Source organism: Hemibagrus wyckioides, linkage group LG19, assembly GCF_019097595.1.
Source record: "Hemibagrus wyckioides isolate EC202008001 linkage group LG19, SWU_Hwy_1.0, whole genome shotgun sequence".
Classification (NCBI taxonomy): domain Eukaryota; kingdom Metazoa; phylum Chordata; class Actinopteri; order Siluriformes; family Bagridae; genus Hemibagrus; species Hemibagrus wyckioides.
The window spans coordinates 16,658,706-16,682,500 of record NC_080728.1 but is presented as its reverse complement, the minus strand read 5'-3'; the positions used below and the strand labels follow the sequence as shown (position 1 = coordinate 16,682,500).

At 38.4% G+C, this 23,795-nt stretch overlaps 1 protein-coding gene across 2 annotated transcripts in view; it reads right to left on the bottom strand.

The window, feature by feature from the left end:
• scube1 (signal peptide, CUB domain, EGF-like 1) overlaps positions 1–23,795 on the bottom strand; it is an 82,466-nt gene that overhangs the window by 11,336 nt on the left and 47,335 nt on the right. The window contains exons 6-12 of one of the 2 annotated variants that reach the window (XM_058417753.1): positions 22,327–22,443; positions 17,887–17,976; positions 9,103–9,219; positions 2,912–3,034; positions 1,354–1,470; positions 902–1,024; positions 654–773 (exon numbers count right to left, since the gene is read on the bottom strand). In XM_058417753.1, the coding sequence (XP_058273736.1) occupies positions 654–773; positions 902–1,024; positions 1,354–1,470; positions 2,912–3,034; positions 9,103–9,219; positions 17,887–17,976; positions 22,327–22,443 (807 nt within the window). The remainder of the gene's footprint in view (positions 1–653; positions 774–901; positions 1,025–1,353; positions 1,471–2,911; positions 3,035–9,102; positions 9,220–17,886; positions 17,977–22,326; positions 22,444–23,795) is intronic. The other variant, XM_058417754.1, reaches the window with a different exon arrangement.

Below are 23,795 nucleotides of genomic sequence, written 5' to 3'. Positions count from 1 at the left end.
CTAACACCAAAAACCTCGGATATTTCTTCTGACTGGAAAGAGGATTATACTGAGAGTACTAAGAGCACCTTTACAGTGCTGTAGCTTCTGACATGTGATGACCAGTGAATGCCACCAGATGCCAGCAGAGAATGAGATTGTGTACCTTGTAGTCACTGTCCTGTGCTGTGTGTGTCCTGTGTTGTAGCTCAGGATTCAATTAAACATGTCTAAAACCTATAAACTATATTACTGTTTTTATATTACTAACTAATTCTAATTCATTTTCGATGTCAAGAACAGCCGCAAAATTCTTTTCACCACGCAGCATACTGTGTATAAAATGTGGATGTCTTTATTCAGAATTTTTAAAGAACGCTTGTCATTGCTTGTAAGAGTCGGAGGTAAAGCTGTAACTGTTTTCCATCACAAGCCAGACAGAGGGATTTGATGCTTTCCAGTTTCTCTAAAACACGACAAGCTGCATTTCCAAAAGAGAGAAAATTAGAGGCTGCAGAGGGAATGACTTTATAGCTGTTGTAACATATGTGATAACAGGAACTGACTTGTTAACAGACTCGTTATTTTCCTACAAATTCAGATGTGAACATGAGGTAATCACACACACCTTTAACCATAATGTGATGCTACATGACCTGAGCTGAGACACTGACCTGCCTGGAAGAGGGCGTTTGACGGACAGGACAGAGAACACGTCTCCACACCGGCCGTCTTAGTGCAGCTGAGCAGAGCGCGAGGTGCCGGCTTGCCATTGGGCAGACAGGTCACCGCCTCTGATGGTCACCCGGGGTCATGTCACCATGGAAACACCAAACACACACATGCATGTGTACAAATGTAGACATGATGGTTGAAAAAAGTGTCTCTAGAGAGGAATGTGAAAAAAGATACCAGCACTTACCAACGCAGTCTTTCTTATTCCAGTGGAGTTTCTTTCCTGATGGACATACACACTCATAACCGCCCTGTGTGTTCACACAGCTGTACTCACAGCGGCCGTTATTGATGCTGCATTCATCAATATCTGTAACACACATAGTGCATATAAAGACAGGAGGATGTTACTAAAATAAGGCAAAAAAATATTTCAGCAGATTATAAAAAAATGAAAATACTGTATCTAGTCAAACAATATTAGCTGTTTATGTAACACGAAACAAGTAAAAAGCTAGTTCATAGATTCTTCTAACAAACCACACACACTCACACACACACATTTCTTTTAGGTTTATCTGTCTATTCAGGAGCCGTGGAGTGTGAGCGGCTGTCATCAGCTATCCTCTGCATCTCATCAGGTACCTCAGTAGCAGACATTGTGTGTGTGTGTGCATGTGTATGTGTGTGAGAACACACCTCCGCAGTGTGTGAGGCCATAGAGCGTGTAACCCTTCTGACATACACACTCAAAACTTCCTTCATAGTTGATGCAGATGTGATCGCACGTCCTCTCAAACGAGCACTCGTCAATGTCTGAAGCGGAGAGAAAAAACACAACATTCCACATGAGACACTTCTGGTGAATCAGAGCTGCCTGAATCTCCCCTGCTGATGGGACTGCCTTCTGACAGACAGAGAGCTGATATCAGCGTTAAAGTGGACTTAAACTTATAATAACAAGTTTTAAAAAAATTTTTAAAAATACAATATTATATTAACAACACCACCAATAATAATAAAATTAATAATAATAATAATAAGAGAAGGAGAACAATAAAATTAAAATGTGAATAAAACAGTATAGACAATGCCTGAAATAATTAAAATAATTAAAAAGTTGTTATAAAGTGAATTCATGAAAAACTCTAGAATCACCAGTGACAGAATAAGTTATTACAAATCTTACTACAAATTAATTAAAATATTTTTTTTGATAGCAGTAAATAAAAATAACATCACTTTGTTTGCTATTGTGTATAAATGCTTAATTTTCTTAATTTCTCACTTTAACTCATTTGAAATAAAATAACTGTAGGAAAAAAGCAGAAACACACACACACACAATGAGAAATGAAAGCTAAAGAGAAAAAGAAAAAAGAAAACCACAAAGAGAAAACAAAAAAGACAAAGAGAAAGAGAGAGAGAAAGACAGATGGAGTATTAGAAATACAGTGATTGAGAGAAATTAAGAGGAGAATGATAGATGGATAAAGAGATAAAAAACCACACACACATACATGAACAGATATGTATCATATAAAGATCTTGTGTCAAATTTCAATAGTGTTATTAAACACTGAAAAAAATACTGCAAGTGTTTAAAGCAGTATTATGTAGTCCATCGTGCCAGAGTCTGGAACAATTTACCAATAAATGTGACCGAAAATCATCTAACTATCACAAAAGAGGGTCATTTAACTGACATCACAACCAACCAGTCTGAAAATCACCATTTTTACACTTTAATATCTTTAAAGGGAGGGTATTCTGTCTAATCTGGTCAAAACAGAGAGAAAACTATACAAGAAAATAGAGAATCAATAATTGAACTATTTTTATTAACCAAAATATTTTAAAATGCTACTTTTGACATATCTTATACTTTAATTTCCAGTAACATGTCCTGGTTAAATTAATAAAATTAACCAACAAAATGTTGTGATTTCAAAATATTGTGCCTCTTTAACCTTATTATTTTTCCTGTTGTATGCAACTAATAGTGATCGTTTTATTAATAGTAAAGGTGTGCAGTTTATAGTGAAGGTGTGTAATTATAAGAGTGAAGTACGGCAACAGACCCAGGGATTTAAAAGTTTATGAGTTATTCCCTGTTGCCATAGTGACTAAATAAGGAGCTATAAATCAACATCAGCATTATCATCACCACCAGTGGAAGAAGATACTGCACTGACACACTGTGACCACATGGAGGCAGGAGCTGTGACGGTCAATCTGTGACATGAGCATCAATTACCTTGACACGTGCGTTCGTTGGTGAGGAGTTTGTAACCTTTGCGGCAGCTGCACTCGAAGCTGCCCACTGTGTTTTTACACAGGTGATCACAACCTCCATTATTCTCCAGACACTCGTCTATGTCTGTGTGTGAAAAAACACAACAGTGACAATTAATATGGACATCATCTCAGTATAATCAGTCTCACACTCACACTCACACCATCCAAGTCCCAATAAATAGTAAATCCAGTAACTTGAACTCCATGTGAACTGTGTGTGTGTGTGTTATCTGAAGCATATAAATATAAATATATTATTAAGTATATACACATATATTTGTGTGTCTATTTAGAAATCACTGTACAGGAAACACACACACATACACACAAAATACATATCCATATATAAGGCTCAAAGCTGTCTAATCGCATGATTCTCGGATTACCTTGACGTAAATTGACATGATGGCTAAGAAACACGTCTACTGCGCTACCTCCTACCTCGCAGATTCTCTATTTACGTTCAATTTCCCACTACAACCATAGCAGGGTGTCCAAGGGGCTTCAGGTATCCTCAAGTTAACACTTGGCTATGTTACGTCAAATCTAAATTAAGATCAATCTTCAGTGATTATATAAAAGTATATCAATAACCTTATACATGAGGACAAGTTTATATATGTGTACACTGGATTACAGCCATCATGTAAATTTCCGCTATATTCTCTGTAGAGCTAAGTTTAGCTTCAATTTCAGCTCTTTTATTCGTCCTGGTCAAGATTTTACATTGCTTATAGATGATGCCTAACACTACTGAAAACTATAACTTATAAATCTAGCATGTAACACCTTACATATTTTGGTAAGTTATTAAGTAATTTAAAACCATGGAGCAAACACGAGTAGTACGTCTATACACTCTATTGAAATCCCAGTATAAATGTATTATGGTTCGCATACTGTATATATGAATAAGTCATGTTTATAATGCTGTGTTTTGCTTTAATGCGTAACAGTACACCAAAACCCACAGCTGCTGCAGCTCATATTATTTATACTCCTGTAATACAATGTACACACTTCTACACACAGCATCATTACCTGTTCACAAGGCTAGCAATCTTCCACATAATAAGCTTTAATGGGCTTTTAAAAAAAAAGCTGTAAACAAATATATTCAACATTTCCACATCTTGAACTGATAAAAAAACAAAATGAAAGTGGCTGCAAGAACAAAATGGAGATGGCATGAGCACGAGAAAGAAACAGAGAGCAAAATTAATAATGACATCTAGTTGTTAATCATGCACAGAACATTTGCGAGAAGAATACAGCTCCCGTCGCGATCCAGACACTAGCAGCTGCACTCAGAGGTGCTCTGTCGTTTTTCCAAATATTTGAACGTAAAAAGCAATTAAAATTAATACGTTAGTGGAAACACAAACCTTTACAAATAAGCCGTGATGGAGCGTCATGATCCAGCTTTCAGCAGCAGAAACATTTTTACAGATTGTTCTCAGCAGCACACCTCAGGGAAGCTAATCTCTAAGAAATGCAGTGCCGAGCGTGCCAGTTTATTTTTCTGTAAATTAAACAGCCTGTTTTATTTGCTTTCTTCATAAAGGGATTATGCCATGTAATAACACCGGCTCTGCATGTTCGCGACCAGGAGAGAAAGACCAGGAGACTACGACGTCAAGCTGGCTAACTATAAAATAACCCCGGAGCAAAAATCGTCAGAGGAAGGGTAATTTACATGTGGACGAGCTCGATAACTGAGAATATAAACAGAGAAAAATGATAAGCGCAAGACACTGATGTTAGTAATGGTATTAATGATCAAGAAAAACTACCAGAAAATCAGTTATCTGGTGAAAAACTGCTTAAAAATGATTTTTTATTTTACATTTCTACAATATTTTGAACATCAGCTAGCTAAGTAAGTGTGCTTAGCTAGCTAGCTCGTATTGATTCATACAGTACATGCTTTTAGCAAGATAATTAGCTCTCTAGCATTAGTGCCCCTTACATACATACATACATACATACATACATACATACATTTTGCTGAATTATCCAGGATTTATGTATCACAATCCTTATAGAACATTGAAATAGCAGCTGAAGTTTAATACAGAGGTTCTTATTAGTAAAAACATCTGGCTAGCTATTCTAGATCACTCAGATAGCTAGCACTAACCTGTACATGAGCTATGCAACACTTTCTTCTTCTTTCTGTCTCTCCCTTTCTTTGTTCTTCTTCAGATCTCTCTCTCTCTCTCCCCATCCCATTTTTTTTTATCTCACTCCATTCTCTTGTCTATGACTTTCTCTCTCTTTTCTCTGTTTCTCTCTGTCGCTGTCTCTCTCTCTCTCTCTCTCTCTCTCTCCCCATCCCATTTTTTTATCTCACTCCATTCTGTTGTCTGTTATGACTTTCTCTCTCTTTTCTCTCTTTCTCTCTGTCTCTCCCTGTCTCTCATCTTCTCTCCCTTTTTTGTTCTTCTCTCTGTCTCTTGCTCTCTACTCTTCTCCATCCCTCTCTCTCTCCATATTCACATTTCTCCATCTCTCTCTCTCCATCTCTCATGCTCGTCACCTTATCCATCTCCATTTCTCTCTCGCTCCGTCTCTACACTCTCTTCTTCTCTCAGTCAATCCTTTTCCTTCTGTCTTTCCTCTCCTTCCATCCTCTCTCTCTCTCTCTCTCAAGCATAGACACACACACTTCATCTCTCCCCAGCTCTGTCTCTTCCCTTTCAGTCATTCTGTCATTCTGTCAGTTCTATTTCTTCTCTCCTTCCCTCCAAACTTCTCTCTCTCCACCTCTCTCCATTTCTCTCACTCCGTGTTTCCCGTTCCTTTTACTTTCAGTCATTCCTTCTCTCTCTCTCTCTCTCTCTCTCTCTCTCTCTCTCTCTCTCTCTCTGATAAAACAAGTGTCTGTCAGCAGCTTGTCTGTCTCTTGTCTGTCTACACAGATTAACTCTCCTGTCTGTCCTCACTGCTGAAACATCCTTTATGAGCCACAATGGATTTCAACATGCCCTAAATAGTTTATACTAAAATGATTATGTTACTAGAGCAAGACCAGACAGCGCAGCTCTCTGTGGGATCGTGGAGAGAGAAAAAATAATAATAATTATTATAATGATAATACACTGCATAAACTTGTAATTGATGCAGACAGACAGATACAGAAGTACAAACTGGGCCTTATCATTATCATGCCACCTAGAGAGAAACACCCACACTTCTGGATGTAATTATATAATCCACAACTGTGCATTAAATCCATTAGTTACATTTCAAATGACCGATTACAGACTCAGCTACACAGCTGGGGACATTATTACTATTATAACTGGGTATAAATGCTCTGGTTTTATTCTAGAACTCTATGTAAGGGGTTGAGTACAGTCTTCTGATGAGCTTCATCAGTTTCAGTAAATAGAACAGTTCTCTAAAAGTGTGTGTATGTGTGTGTTACCGAATGGTGCTTTTTCATCATGTGACAAGTTTGTAAATGAAACACACACTTAAGAGAAATCAGTTGAGTAGACTTGCTATAGCAGAGTAATGAGTGTTGGATGCAAATTTAAGCCTGGACCTACTGTAGAGTTAATTGAATGCAACCATGATATGCCATTTAAAGCTATAAATATATAACTTTAAGAAAGATAATCAGTTAGAAATCACATAGGCTGCTCAGAACATTAGTGCTTAGTGTCTCTCATTTCTTTTCTTTTACACTCAACATTTCACAAACGTGAATTTGGAGCCAATTATTAAATTACACAAAGGATTTCTGAATCAGTTTAGATGTAAACTCAGTAAGACTGGATGGATTTAGGCAAATCCAAAAGTTCATAGTAAAAAAAAAACAAAACAGCCAAGCAACGTCAAACTGGGATAATCTATAATCAATTTCGAAATACAAGCAAGAGTATAAACCAGAACAATCACAGAAACAAGAAAACACAAAGTTTGGAAATTGGACCCGGATACAAAAGCACAGTAAGACTTCGTAACAAATATTAACATAGCAGAGTACAAATAGACAAAATAATCAGTGATTTGAACTAACATCGAAAAGGTGAAAAACCAGTGAGAGGACAGGGACGAAGACTGGATTATGACAAAAACCTGGGGTACATTTCTATATCATTATAGACGCAATTAACTTTCTGCTCTCTGTTCACCGGTGTGATTTCCAGGTATTAATGTTTTAGTGCGCAAAGGGAGAATAGATTTGTATTGCATGGGCTGAATGAAACAAGACAACAAACCTGTGACATGTGATTTAGAGGTTTCCGATCTACCTTATTGCTTGATTTAATCATGTGGTCATAGTAAATTTTTATAAACTTTACCATCAGGCAGCACTTATGATGAATGACCAACAAGGTCATTCATCAAGTGTTTATGTGAGATAAATGGCGTGTCACAAGCTAGATCAAAGACATCATGGTGGATTTATGATAACAGACCCTGAGGCAGGGCTAATTATGAGGGCGGGGAACCAACTGGACCAACCTAACATCTGTCTTCCAGGGTACTCGTTTGGATTCATACACATACACACACTTACCATCTAACATTTGAAGACTTCCTCTGTGTTCAGCTCAGGAGGTGTGTGTGTGTCAGATTCACTGATCAAACAGTATCGGATCTGCAGCGTCTTTATGTGCAGTCCAAACAAGTCCATCTCAACTATTTTACACACATACATGCTACATGTCTCCCCTTCTTAAGAGACAGTCTCAGTCACATGACCAGACCACATCCCTATGGAAACCATCGCATTAAAAAAGCCAGAAATAACCTGTGGCCACTAGTCTAACCTCAGTGAACCTTAACCTAAGTTACTGTAAATCATGAAAAATCTGACAGCCTCTGAGAAAATAGACAAAATATTTCTTAATATTTGCCAAAACTATTGACACCAGTAAAGAATGCAGACCTTTGCTAAGTATCATGGGAGCTGTACTTGGAAATGTGTGTTGTAGTCACTTGTAGAACTTTTTGGCACTACCACTGTTTGGAGAAAATAAAAGGACTACATTCAAGAAAAGCTCCCAGCAGTGAATTTTTGCAACTCTGTATTTCAAAGAAATAAAAGAAGAAAAAAAAAACAGGTTGCCTCTGCCAGGAGGTTAAGAATTGGTCATGGATCTTTCACCAACCTCAATCATACATCTAAATCAGCAAGGAAACGGTGGTGGGACATGTAATCTAGAATTTGCAATGGCTATCTCAAGTCAAGTCAAGAAGCTTTTATTGTCATTCAAAGTACACTGTGAAATTAAACAACATTTCTCCAGGACCCGGGTTCTACATAAAACAACATCTCAGTCTACATATTAGAAAACCTGCGGACTGAAGATTAAAATCTAGGATTAAAAGCGACTTAGAATGTTTTGTCATTACAAACAAATGTGTTAGTCATTATAAGATATTGCTGCGATTATCCCCTGAGAAGGTTTCAAGAATCATTAATTGTATGGGTGCCAATACATTTAATCCAGTGTTTTTGCATACAAAATATACAAGACGTGACTCCAACATTTCTTGGAGAAACAGTGTATTAGGCAAAAAAAAACATCAGATTTAAGTTTTAACTATGAATCATTGCATGTATTTGTTTCGTTATATATTTATTTTCCCCAGGAAGGCCACCAGTACCTCTGGAGTTGTCTGTACCTAGATAAAGCACACACTCCAGTCGCCTAAGTGAGTACTTATCTAGCGTTCCCCTCTCCCACTCTCCTGTGGCATTTGTTTAGAGAGAACCCACCATCACGCTGTGCCAAGATCATTTAGCGGCAACTTATCTTTGAATACATGGCCATTGACGTCAGAGCTGGATTTCGGAAGCGGGAACGCTTCGCGGCCAGAGCAACAACAACAACAACCACGGAGCCATTCCACACGAGAGGGGGACGTAGAGATGTGGATTGAGTTGGTCTTGGCTAAGGATCACTCACATAGGCACATGGTGCTACCTAACCATCTCCAGCAAAGGAATCCTTCTCCTGGTGTACCTGCAATTTAATCTTGCAGTCTAAATACAGGAAATGTAAAATTGCTCCCTGACATCCAGAAGCGTTCGGAAGGAGAAGAAAAGTGGAATGTTCCTCAACATTTTAATATACACAGACATGAAAACACAGATAATATACACAGACACACACGCAAGCACAAACTGACCTTTGCAAGTCTTGCCATCAGGCTGCAGGGTGAAGCCGACCGGACAGCTGCAGCGGACTCCGGTGGCCGTGTCTTTACATGTGCGATCACATCCACCATTATTTACCGCACAGGTCTCTGGGTAAATAGTTAACACACACACACACAGATATATATACAGAGCATAGGTATGTCAGTAAAAAAGGACACAGATACATTCACCTACATTTTTGATGCAGTATACTTAATAAAGCATACAGCGTCTGTTATGATTTACCCAGCTGCAGTCAACCAATATAATACATTAACATATTTTTCATCGGAATAGAATTTAAAAAACACTACCAAGAATCAACCACATGAAATTATTCCCCTGAAAATATTATATTCACCTCTGTTTTAATGACTGAAGTGCAGAGTAGCATGATTTATCTTAACATGTTATAAAACATTAAGGAAGAAACAGGAAACTGCATATAAAACACATAAACCACGCCAAAACAATAACCCAAATTTCCAAACAAATTGACTTAGCTGGTATAGAATTGCTGTAAAATTGCATATGTCATTAGAAGGGACTGGAAGGAATTAGATACATGTCATTATAAGGACAACATATAGGATTAGGTCACAAAAATATATCACAGCCTACAAATAGCCCTTGTTTCCCAAAACAATCAGAAAAAAGGCTTTACAATGGTTCTTTCTTCTTATGAGCTTTAGCCTCATTCAAGGGTTCCACTTAAAACCTTTTGTGAAAGGGAAACCACTTCTTGTAGGGTTCTACAATGATCTCTTTGAGTTCCCCAAAGTAATAAGACCAGAGTTTCAGAATTAACCTAGAATAAAGTATTACATGTTATAAATTAAATATTATAAACTACAGCCCCACATTTAAGCAGTGCAATCAATCCTTAATGTGCATGTGCAAACTGATTGAGATCATGGTCAAAATCAAGCAGATGGGATAGCCTAACATCCCTAACATGACCCAAGACTTTCAGCTTCACATCATGCTGGAGTGTGTATGTCAATCACTGACCGGGTAAGCATGAAAGTTTATATCTAGTTAAATATGGGACTGGAAACCAGAATTAGCCAAAAACAAACTGGAGACGTTCCAGGGTCAGTTGGCAGATGAGGTCTGCAAAATACATGTGAACAAGTCAACATGTCTGCAGATTTGCAGACGGAGAAGTATATTTCAGTCATAATGCCCACCTAGAAGTGCTCAGCATCTAGAGCAAAGATGGAAAAAATATTTACATAAATATGTATTCTCCAGTTCCAAAATAGTTCTGATGATTCTGTATATTGGCTCAGTGAGATTTTCTGGAATCTGCCTTACTGACACTGCTCAGGAGTTATCTTACAAATCTGGGGTGTCTCTGATTTATTCTCCATTATATCCAGTACATAGCTTCATTTTAAACAGCCTCACTTCAGGCTCACCTAATGCTATAATCTACATCATCCCAAACTATGGCCAACTACTGGTTGCAAAAGAATGGCTGGAGAAACAAACAGTACCCTCTCTTAGGCATTTAATACCTAGTGTCTACTCCTGGTACCAGGTTAACTCATTAGAGCTGCAGCAATGGATGTATTGCAAGGACATGCATTGGCATTTGAAACATTCTACAAGTTTCTCACTGTACTGAACTGAACTGTAGTTCAAGGTCCACATACAGCCACTGGGCAAACATTATTCTGAATCTTGTTTGTGAGTGAAGCCGCACTCCTCCTATGGCTATACTTTCAGAAAATAAGGTCAAAAGTGAGACGTTTGTTAGAATAACACTTTTGGCCAAACTTTAATCCAAACTTACATCAGAATAATGAGGTTCTGGTGACAGTATGTTGAAAAAACAAAAAAAAACAATACTGGCATACCCTCTGAAATAGTTATTTACTAATGATGGTGGATGTATAGTACAGAGTGATAGTAAATCTTCTTGGTTTCATGTTATATATATTTCATTCTGTTGAGCTAAATGTACCTAAATGCCCCCATTTTCTGTTTTACTTCTTTCCAAGAATACAGATTTCTGCACTTTAATTTCTCTTTGATGGCTTCACCGAAGGGCGTCCATGCAACTGATGCAGATGACTGATTCATTTCCTCTCCCTTAAGTGAGCAGTTCATGATAGATACTCTCTTGGATCGTGTGAAGCTTTAGCCAACCTCTAGCACAAGATAGTTTCAGCTTTCAGCAAGTCCATCTTTAATAGGTCCAGACATCGCTGCATGTCTTGCACCTGGACCCTGTGAAATGCAAACATATCTTGTGCATAGCAGTCTTGATTCCATGGAAACAGAGCTGCTTTTTCTTTACCAGTGTGCCCCTGGGGTCAATTCCTTCCCAAAGTAAGGTGGTTACAGCTGATGCTTCCTGTACAGGTTTGGCACCACAAGGGAATCCACAACAAATGATAGTACTGTAAAGCGTCTGGTGAGTGTTGCTGGTCAGAAATAGCTTCTGGTCATTTTTTTATACGAATTTTCAAGGTAGTTAGCCTCTTTTCACCTTACCTACCATCTGCTGATGTGCTTCATAAACTGGCTGACCAGTCTGGGCTATGCAAACAGATGAGGGTATTTGAGAGAATGGTGACTGCACCTGAGATATGTTGAGTCTTTTGCCAGTGCATTCAGTGCGCTATAAATTTTTTCCAGTCCTCTGTGCCTGGATGCCTCACCATTGGAGACTTGAGATAGGGTAGACCAACTGTAAGGATAGACCAACTGTCCAAACTGGAATACACATCCAGATTGCCTTCAGCTAAGGTGGTTACCATTGGGCCAGAACCACAGTAGGTGAACTATTCAAGACTATTTAGTATGCCAAAGTACTATTGCTTTTATTTTCAGCACAAATGGCTGGAGAAACAAAGGGTCCCTTCTCTTATGCATTTAATACCATACCAGCTGATGTACCTACCCATAGTACCAGGTCAGCTCATTAGTGCCATAGCAAAAGAGCTCTGAAACATTCTACAGCAGTTGCAGTCTACATGCAATTACTGTAGTTCAAAATTTACAGACAGCCTGGGCAACCACTATCCTGAATCTTTAAACCTAGACATTTAAACTCCAGGTCTGCAGTAAGACCTAGTGAAATGTTTAATTTCACTCAATGGATAGACTTCATGTCCAATATACACCTAAACTTCGTAGCTGTTGTAGATGGGTCGTATATGGATAATCCTAAGGATGTGGTGATGCAATGGGTAATGTTGCCACCTCACTGATTTCTGGTCCCCAGTTATATCCTTGCACAGTTGTGTTTGTGGAGCTCCATGTCATTTCCATGCCCATGTCAGATTCCTCCCGGCTCTCCAGTTTCCATCTACCTCCCAGAAACATGCCAGTTGGTGGAATAGCTGCCCTAAATTGACCCTAGGCATAATGTGTTCAAATATATTTAGGCATGATGCCCTGCGATGCACAGGCATCCAATCCAGGATGTACTCTTGTCCTCAGAAACATGCAAGATGAGTCTCATTCCTCATGACTTAGTTGGCATTTGTTATACAATGGATTTTAAATATATGCAACTGTACCTGCAAAAGAACTTGTGGTACTATAAAATTCTGGTAACCAGAGTTGTATCCCCACCCTGGTGGGTTTCTACTCTACTGGCTGACCTTTGTTGATTCCATATCCCAATCTGTGCACAGATCCCTAGGTACAGTTCAAATGCAGCCCTTGAAATAAAACAGTTCCTCCAGCATCCTAAAGGGTGATTCAGTTTGTCCCTCTGGAGGAACCTTTAGAGGGAGTGTGTAGAACCCCACAACAGAGTGCCTCTCTTACAGAAACAGTTCCTAGTAGAACCCATTTTGAAGAGCCCAGTGTGTAGTGCTTGCTTGGAACCTTCAGGCAAGCTTGAACATATCTGAACATATTTGATGGACTTTTGGATGGGTTTTGGAATAAGGTGTACATTCTTTTTAAATGTACATATACATTCACCTCTGAAAAAAGAGAAACATTAGCAAAAAAAGATCAAATTGATGATATATATATATATATATATATATATATATATATATATAGCATATTATGACAGTTATCTGTTGGTGGCAAAAGGCAAATGTTAGGGCATTCAGTTTGTTTTTTTCTTATCTCAGGTACCTTTGGAAGAAAGGTGAAGTTTAAGCTGAAAAAAAGAAACGTCAAAAGTTAAAAGAGGAAGCAAGAGCATTAATTACAAACTTTTCCACTCGTAGACGGATGTAGAAACTGGAGAAAGTTGAAGAAACTTTGGTGAATTATTTTTAGTTAGCAACTTGGCATCATGCAATGGAAATTTTAATTTGTTAAGTTATTAACTTTCAATATTTGTGTTAAGATGCACTTTCTTCTCATGGTTTAATATGAAAATAATCCAGCAAAATATGAAGAGGTGGCTAGAAGGAGCTACGATAATTATACAAGAATAAATGTCCAGCTCTCTGTGTCAGAGCAGTTACATAATGACTTTACAGAATAAACACAGCGTAAATGGCACAATGGCCAAGGTACAGGACATGAGGAAACGTTTACTTGGAGCCATGGTGGTGATTTGCTAATTTGAATGTGTGGAGTGTGGATGAGGAGGTGACCTTAGAGACCCACAGGCAAAATCTGGGAGATTGAATTTAAAAATTGGGATACAGGAGGGAAGTAAAGATTGTAGAAGGACAGTTTTGTTTGAAAGAGCCTCAAATCTTTCTAAAACTATGTGATTTATACCAGCGGCCCTGTTATTAGCGGATCTTGCTACAGGCCATTGTACTGCATATATTCTGTAACAGCTGGACTCACATAGCCTAGGGGTCTGACACATACACACACACACACACACACAATCAATCAGTTACAAGAGCACAAATATGGGACACCTTGAAACATTTGCTAAATCAAGGTAGCTAGGTATCCGGTGCTGTGTTACACCCATGGATAGCTTACGTGTGTTGTGTTGTACTGTATAACATGTTATAGCATATTGTGTCTTTGCTGTCCCTGTTGTATATTGTTAGAGTTTGTACTGTACTGTGTTGTCCACACACTTAACCTTCAGAGCTGCATTTATAATATGATGTGGAGCTACTTAAATGATAGACATCTGGGTTTTAATAAGTATGAGCTTCAGTAAATATTTACAAATTCACCAGGTTTAGTCCTAGAAGTAATTAGGGTGATACCAGGGTGTAGGGTGTCCTACTGATATTATGTTGACAAATATCTATGTAAAGTAACGTTAAAAAAACGTGTCCCTAATCCTAACCCTTTACAACATCCAATGTTCATATTTCAGATAAATATTATTAATTTAATTCATTAAACCAAAATACACAGCACTTATTTTTTAATAAGTTAACTTAATTTTAATTATTATATTTAATTATATTACAATTTATACATATCCTTCAATGTAATATTTAATGTATATATTATATTTAACATGTAATTATAATTATAGTTAATTGTATTATATATATATATATATAAATATATAAAATTTAAAAAAATATTTTTTTTCATGTTTGAAACCTACTTTGATAATTGATTCATCTATTTAATTCACTAAACCCTGTTACCTGAACACAACTATGAAATCCTGGGAAGTATAAATAGTCAGAATATAAATAATAACATTTTTTATTTAAATTTATATTTATAACTATTAAGCAAGCCAGAGGCAACAGTGGCCAAACCCCCCTAACCACAAAGAACACAAAAGAAACTATAACAAACACCACCATTTACCTTAATGAACAATAAATTCGCCCTCAGTGCCTCCCCCCGTTTCTCTCGGTCAGCACTTTAATATGACTACAGAGAAGGAGACTTTTCCACTGACGCTGAGTTTCCAGTTTAATCTGCCAGGATCAGTCGCATCCTGGTGCTGCTGGCCGCAGCTGTGACAGCAGCACAAACTGAAGCGGGAACGCAGAGTGTCAAATCTAACACAAACCTGAGGTACAGCATTGCTACACATACACACACACACACTCACACACTCTCTCACACACACACAAACCATCCTGCCGTCCAGCATATTTCTGTGGGAAACTTATAATATCCAAGAAATAAAAATGAAAGGGTATAAAAGTGATGATCCCACTATAACCCACTTGATGATCCCATGATTGTCTGAGCCGGTTTAGATTAGCAGTGCCAGATTAGTGTCTGTCCAAAGATCAACATAAATCACTACTAAAGACCTGATAGGACTGTAATGACTAGTAAAAAAAAAAAAATGAGATGGTGTATAGTAAGCATAGCATAAGTTGGCACTTCTCGTTCTTGATGAACTTACTGAATGTAGCTGAGGTGAAGTGGTCTTCTAAGCGGTTTGGCAAACTCGGAGAGCAATTTACATTTGAAGTGGGTAAATCAGACCCTTCCAACTTGGACATGGGTATTACACATCATTAGCCAAGTTCAACAGAGGTGCCTTAAATAAAAGAGACTCTTTCAAGAAAACTGCCTTCATCAGATTCATTCAGTACGCTCTTTTAGAGCAGTTTGGTTGTATGATAGAATTTCGGCATTGAATAAACACAGTACTACCACAGCACTTTTGAGTTCTTGAGTCTGATTGGTCAGAAGGTGACGATTCGTTTTCTACAGCAGCAGCACTGACAAAAGTTTAAATCTCAGGTATGTTCTGTTTACAGGATGTGTATGGTGGAGGTAAAGCTGTTCCTTTACATTTTCCACCACAGGAACATCTATGTGTTGACAGTTTTTGGTTTTCTCAATGACACACTCCTTTTTCTGTCTTTTTAACGGCTTACTGACTGCTTACAGCTAGTATAGTATGCTCACGTCTGCAGAAGAGTAGATAGCACATTCTTCCAAGCGGGATATTCTTAAAAGATACTAACAACTGGGAATCATTCATCTTAAACAAATTTCTCATTGCATTCAAACATTTTAACCTCCCAATCATTCAGATACACAAGTCAAGATAAAAGAACAGAAAAGACATGGAGTGTGAGTAGAGTTTCCAGCACCTGTCCTGGAAAGATACCTGTTTTGACAATAAATGGCAACATACAGAAAGTAATTTCAATCTCTATGCCCTCAAAGGAAAGAAAGATGGTTATTGGTTCATCTGCCTGCTAAAGGGGAAGAGAACAAGTGACGAACATTAATGTGTAATATTAAGAGAAAGAAAAGTAGTAAAAAGGAGAGCAATAGAGGAAAAACGCTATGTTCCTTCTGCTTGAGTTAAATAGTTTCCCTCATTGGCTGGACAAGTTTTCTACATCAAATCACTTAATTGTGCTTTAAATATCGGCAAAGAGAACAGGGACATTGAAGTTGTAGTATTTAGTGTCTAATAGTACACGCGTAGAAGGCTACACACTATAATATGCACGCAATGCAAAGAAAATATTTCTTAAGGAAAGACAAACTTACCTAGCACTCATAACTACATACATTATATTGCCTATTAGTTTTACTACTAGGAATTACTAAATAATTCATGATTAATGTGTGGGGATCTGGGAAATCCCACTGCATAAAACTAAAATGCTAAAATGTACATTTAAAGACATACTTTGAAACAGAAGAAAAGAAATTAGATTTCAGCAAATTATGTAAAAATGGTTTTATTTACTTTTAAAACCTACCTTTTCTATCTGTTAAGATCATGTTAGTGAAGTAATGAAAATATATTCATTGATATGGAGAATGCTTTATTTATGGAGGATACATTATTTTACTCTGAGAACTACTCAAGAACAAGATAAACTGTGTTTGTCTTTATTAACTTTAAGAGAGAGGAGCGCTAGCATGGAACTGACTGTTTATAGCTGCTATAGTGTAGCTTATTTTTTTTACATTAAATGTAAGAGGTAAAAAATGACGTTCATACATAAATCTAGAATTGACTTTATTGCTAAATCGGTGTGGTTTATGTAGTGAGTTACTTTTGTGTAACAGCACACCATGCCAAGAGAAACATATTGTATTTCCATAACTTCGGGAAGTAAAAAAATGGCCCAATGTCAGCATGTGAAGGGGCGTCCTAGGCCATCACACATGTACACTTTACTAATAAGCTGGGAGTTAATAAGAATAATGTGCTGGGAGTTTAAGGGGAGAAAACAACCCTTTACTGTTCTCAGAAATCCCATTCCAAGTGTTAACAGTTTAAACTTGGATTGCTGCTGTTATCTCTTCTCAGACAGTGGAGCTTTACAGTAGCTGCAGTCTGGCCTTAGTCAAAGATAAGGCTGAAAAACAGCAGGTCAGAAGCCTTTTTCAGTTTTAAGAGCTTCTAAATTCATTGTATTAAGTCAGTAATGACACTAAAGAAAGTAAAAATTAAGATGTGTCCAGCTGTGGTTGACCCACAACTATTAAAAGATATAGTCTACAAAGGAAATGCATTTCTTACAATACTAAAAGAAATAGTAAAGACAAATGTGTACCACAAATTATTTCTGGTTCTTTGTTAAGTTCTTAAAATGCAACAGGAATGGCATGGGAGCTGTCAGAAGCAAAGGGGTTTAAAAAAAACAAAAAAAACTTCATTACTTTTCCAATGCAAGGGAATAAAGTAAGGTTGGGAGCAGGCTTGGGAAAGTTTAGAAGGAACCTTGTCATGTTTAGAGGGTCTATTCTCAGGCTTAGTCGGACATAGAAACAACCAGAAACTTTCAAGAATGGTGGTGGTTGGGGAGGGGTTTGGAGAAGAACTCGAACAAAACAAATCAAAGGACAGAAAGAAAGTAAAGAGTAGAAGAGGAAATAAGCACAAGCGCCATGGCAACACATAGAAAGAGGAAGAAAGGAGTTACCCATAAGTAGACGCCGTTTCACCCGCTTGTCCACATCAGCTACTGACGTGGTATTGAACTCAGAGCTCTCAATTGCAGCCTCATCTTTCTCTAAAACACAAGTGACAGAGGACAAACAGGGAGCAGTAGGTTAATTAGAAGCCCAATGTCCATCGCCCCGCACAGACAGCCCTGCCATAGACCAGCCAGCCTCGGGCATCCGGCTTGCAGGCCTCCTGAAGAGCAGGCTAGAGTGATCCCATGTCAGTTTGTCCCAGCCGGGACAGACAGACAGGCGGGCTAACAGGCAGTCCTGCTCCCAGTCGCCGCAGCCCAGACACCCAGACTCACACTGCCTGACCCTCTTGGTGTTTGAGCACAAACCAAAGCCAAGAAGCAAAAAGCTGCGGAAATAAAATAAAAGCGCCAATAAACCCTGTTAGAGTGTTAATGAAATTAATGAATATATAAATAAAGAAGATCAAGTCAAACTCTCCCGAAATAAAAAGAGATCAGCCTTTGGAAGTTGTCATGAAAAATGAGAAGGAGGGACACACATGAGAGATAAATAAAATTTGGGGTGGAGGGGAGGGGATGGGGAATAAGATAAAAAAAAAGAAAGGGTTTCTCGTTGACATTGACAATTTGATGCTGCCGTTGCAGTCTTCCATATCAAACGGCCACTCAATTACCGCAGTGACAGAGAGGAGAAGTAGAGAAAAAAATGAAAGAGTTGGAATGATACAAACTGCATGATGAGAGGAGAACAAATAGGACAGCGTGACACTACATGGAGAGAGTAGTAGGAAGAAGATGAGGGAGAGATGACATGGAAAAGAACGGGGAGAAAAATGCCATCTCATGGTTGGAGAGCATGAGAGGAACCTGCGGTGGGAGGAAGGGTTGAGGGACATGCGAATAGGAGAGGTGGAGAGGAGGTGGATGAAGTCTGGGGGCAGTGCTGGTTGCCTGTTTGTCTATGGAACACATCACAACTGGCTTTGACAATCAAGTCAATGCAGGAAAACTACTGTAGATTGTCTGAGCAAAGTGGGTGGGGCTACTGTATAGATGGTTAATGAGCATGCAGATGCACCAGCACATGACTGGGACATATTTAGTCTCATAAAACGGGCCAATCAACAAAACAAAGGTCTGCCTTAATGCTGTGGGATCTGAAATTCTGTTCAATATCCAGTATGTGTTTTATATATCTTCACTTGCAGACTCACAGGAAAGATAAGGGGAATACCAAAGGGGTTTCCAAGATCGGGACTCATCTACGATCAGCCCATTATAAGGGACGACCAAAAAGTAGGGATTGGGAGCAAGCACTTAATAACAGAAGCTAAAAACAGAGGATAAAATTAATTCATTAATATTGCTACTGCTATAACATAACAGAGGCACTACTGTAGTGAGGTCAGGGGTTACTGATAATGTCGGTACCAATACATAAGGGAAGACATAACCAAATAAAAAGGAAAAAACTAGAGAAAAGATATTTGCACACATATTCATGCAGGCGAATGCGTTATTAGGAAGAACAGCAGGGAGGGACAGAGGAAGGGGACAGCATGGGGCAGTAGAGAGGGCAGAGGACAGAGGACATGCAGTTGACATGACAAGGAAGTGGAAAATGAGTTTGAGGTGCAGTGCAGCATTTCGGTGTCATTTAGGAACGTTAATAATCTTTCGTTGGAGGCTACAGGATGGCATGCTTGATGGAAAGGTCGAGGATCAGGACAGGCCACTGGCTAGGTGCTTTGAGAAAGGGCGGGCAAGGGGTGGAGCTAGTTTGTTGATTGGCTACTTTTCTGACTTTTTGATGCAGGCTGCAATTGAGGTATCTGTTCTAAAAATGTCTCGCAAGTCTTTTATTTGCCTTTCAGCAGTAATTCTCTCTAATACCTTTTTCAAATTGCAGACAAGACAGGCAATCAGGAACTTTCACCAGAGAGGGCAGGAGTAACAGGAGGAGCAAAGGAGCCTGTGAGGAAACACTACTAGAGGAAGGGAGAATCTAAAGAAGCAATGCTACAGACAGGGGAAGGACTCGACCCACACAGCACAGCTACTCACACAGACCACAGCCAGGGTCAGGTGAGACAGGGAATATAGAGAGGAATATAGAGAGAAAGATAGAGATAGAGATGGGAGGGATCAGTCTCTACACTCCTCTTCTGGTCTCTGTGGCCGTTTGCGTCGCTCTTCGAAGATGCTGAAAGAGAAGACTGCGATGAGTAGTACAGCAGGCATCAAGACAGGGGACCGGTGGACGCTCTCCGCCAGGTTCTGCATGGCCGTACGGAGGCCTCAGTCCAGCGTTGGGCAATCAACAGTTCAGTCATATAACAAAACATCAACAGTGAGAAATAAGAAATCATAAAACCTCACAAAAGGAATCGCAATTTTATTTTCCAGTGTAGCAAATGTGACATCAGATGGACCTCTTTAAAGCGCTGGCACTCAGCACATAATAATTTAGTCTGACTGTGGATTTGTCTGGGATATGTACCATGCCATGGCTGAATAAGGCCCTTCCTGTGAGGCCGACATGCCAAAGTGTCCAAAACACCCTGAGGCTCTGTGTTAATCGGACTATTCTTGTATGTTATAGCACAACAGTTAGCCATTTCACTTCCAAATCCACTGTTTAACCCTTATTTCACTCAACCATGCCGTCTCTCTGGAAAACGTTCTACACTCACACACAACCCGACCGATGACAAATGGCTAATTTAAGTGTTTAAGTATTAAAAAAATTGCACAGGCTCAGGAAGAGACTTTGGACAGCACTATCGGCCTTTATCTGGCCTCAGATTTAGCAATCTCTGAAAGCTCAATAAAGAAACAGCAAGGACATAAGAGCAACTAATGCTACACCAGGAAAGCAGATATTCTGTGCAGAATGGTTTGGAAGAGGAGATTTTACTAAGAAAAAGACTCAGCCATCCAAACCAAACATGGAACAAGGCATGGAGACACAAGCTAAAAAAATAAGGGAGAAAAATCAACTTACCTGAAACAGTCCATTAGTTTTGCAAAATTCCAAAAAAGGACAGATGCATAAAAAAGCAGCGTTCCTCCTGTTTTTAGAGGCATCGCGGGTGAATATGGTTATACCCACACGGTGTATAAAGTTTTCCCATTTCGGTGAATATGGCAGAACTCCACTGGACGGCTGGCTGCATTTACCGTCATTATGAGGATGATAAATGTGTTTTGCTCTTTCAGTGACGATGAAGTTTCCTTCACCTAGCACATCTTCCCCAAACCACCCCCTGTCCTTCATCCAAACTTCATCTTTCTTTCCACATCTCTCTCTCTCTCTCTCTATCCCCTCTAAATCTAAAAGGCTACAGCAACTGCTCATCTAAACCTTTCCAATATAGTATAGCCAAAGAGAAAGCATAACATAGAGAATATAAGAGGATGACTAATTTAGATACATGCTAGTACATCAGCAGCTGTTTACTAGCATTTCAATGTTCTGAGGCTGTTTTGCTCTTGCTACAACACTCCTCAGTCATGACATGTTTCACAAGCAGACACAAGCTGTATTAGTATCTAAAGCTATATTAGTATCTAATGCTTCTTTTACATCATCAGATTCTTATCAAATTATGTATCCTTCACTAGGATTAGCTAAATTCCTTAGCTATTAGCTGAGCTTTTCTACTGTATATAATTAGCTAATCAACTAGCTAACTTACACAGCACACATTACATTTTTTTACATTACACTTTTTTTCCACAAGTCAATTCTCATTAGCTCATCACTAAAGATTGCTTGCTAGTCATTAATTTGGCCTGTTATGCTATTTATAACTCATAACTTCTACTTACAGATCATACATCTATCATCATCATATTCTGGTCCATTTATTTCTGCGATGTATCAATACCATTAGCTAAGTTAGATAGCCAATAACTTTTAGATTAGCTTTTAGACCATATAATGAGTTAAGCTCTAGTTGTCTAGCATACACTTATCTCAAGCATTTTAATATGAGTCTAAATTTACGTCATGCTCTCAACAGTTTATTTGTTCACTGAGCCACTTAGCTAATGGTTAGCTAACTTCACAGGTAGAAACAAGTACTACAATTACTATCAGAGTCTTAATTTAATAGACTAGCTGTCATTTTACAAGATTTCAGGAGGAGTTCAGTATCTTAGTTACAATTTACTAAAAACAATAGTCTGATTTAATACTTATTTCATGAAAAGATTTTTATTTCCTTTATCCAAACCTGTCCAAATATAAAACCTTTACCAAAAAGTTTACTCAGAGAGTTTATTTCAATTTATTTAAAACAATTTAATTAATTTAACAAATTTAATCCAGATAAGCGAAATTAGCCATCCAGGAAGAGTTAGCCATTTAAACAACATGTGTTTGAGTTATTTAGTGTGTGTGTGTGTGTGTGTGTGTGTGTGTGTGTGAACATGACTCACCGATGCAGGTCTTGCTGTCAGAATGCAGGGCGTATTTCTGGTGGCAGCCACACACCGGTCCTGTGTCTGTGTCTTCACAGGTGTGTTGGCAGCCTCCGTTTCCATAGTTACACGTCACTGGCAATGCACAATGACTGTGAGAGTCATCACATCACATCACTTACACACTCATTCTCTCATTCAGAGGGTAAAGTGCCCTGATTAATTACGTGGATTCAATTGAGTGCAAAAATTTTTACCCCCTCTATTGTTTTCTATGGGATACACAGTACCTATATTTGATCTCCATGATCTAAAACTGAAATGTGGGTGTATCCAGCCACAAGACAACCTAAAACCTTTTACCTTGACCAATACAGACTCAGATCGCCAGATTTTATCACTAGCTCTATAAATGAAATCGTATATAAGAAAAGCATTACAAAGTGCTACATCATGCTTGAATCCTGGGTTGATTTCTGTCCAAAAATGTCTAAGAATAGCACATAATGTATGATTAAAGCTCCTTGTGGGAATTCTCATATACTGGTCTAAAAGGCTTTTCCATCAATCACGTAGATGCTCATAAAACTGCCGTCACTATTCAAACATTCATTTGTTTTATATGTCGAATGAACAGTACAGAAATGAACATATGTGAATCTGAAGTGTGAACATAAAGTACTTGCCTAAAATGTTCAGGACAAACACACACACACACACATACAATCAAAATATACCCCAGCTCCTCTTTAATCACGGATATTAAAACATTTCACAATATTTCACTCTGAAGTTTGTCTGGAACAGGATGTGTTGCCAAACAAAGTGTAACTAATAAAAAGCCGACTCTCGCTCTCGCTCTCCCCCAGCTAGTGTATCGGCCCATGTGGGAGTTCACATGGTCATGAGACTATATTTTTTTGATACTTGTCACATTTTCTTGTCACTTTTATGTACTAATCTGTAGAATATAGGACAAATATATTGATGAAGAAGGATAGATTTGGAGAAATAAACAAATACACATATTATTTACTCCTGCTCTCGAAGCATTGGCTATTTTTGCCGAGTCCCTGACATTTTATTAGGAGTGATTTTAGAAACCCAATGTAATGAATGAGGTTGATATTTTACTTCTTGCAGAAATTACAGCAGCACTTTTGGCCCTGGACACACCTGGAGTTGTATTAAAGCTTTGGATAGAGTAGAAATGGCTTTGTATACAATTTGACCCACGTAAACGAGCTGTAATATTGCTATTGCTTTAAAAAGGATGAAACAATTCCCACATACAGTGTCATTTTCCAGTTAATCCCAAATCACTCCCACTCATTCTTACAAAATATACTTGTGGAAAAGTTTTCTTTTCCTGCAACTTGATGGTCCGCTTATAGCTGGAAAATATCACAGCTGGGTCAGGACGTTTTACATATTAACCCCTTAAACCACAGGATCTGTCAGAGATTCCAGCTTAACATGTCGTAAAT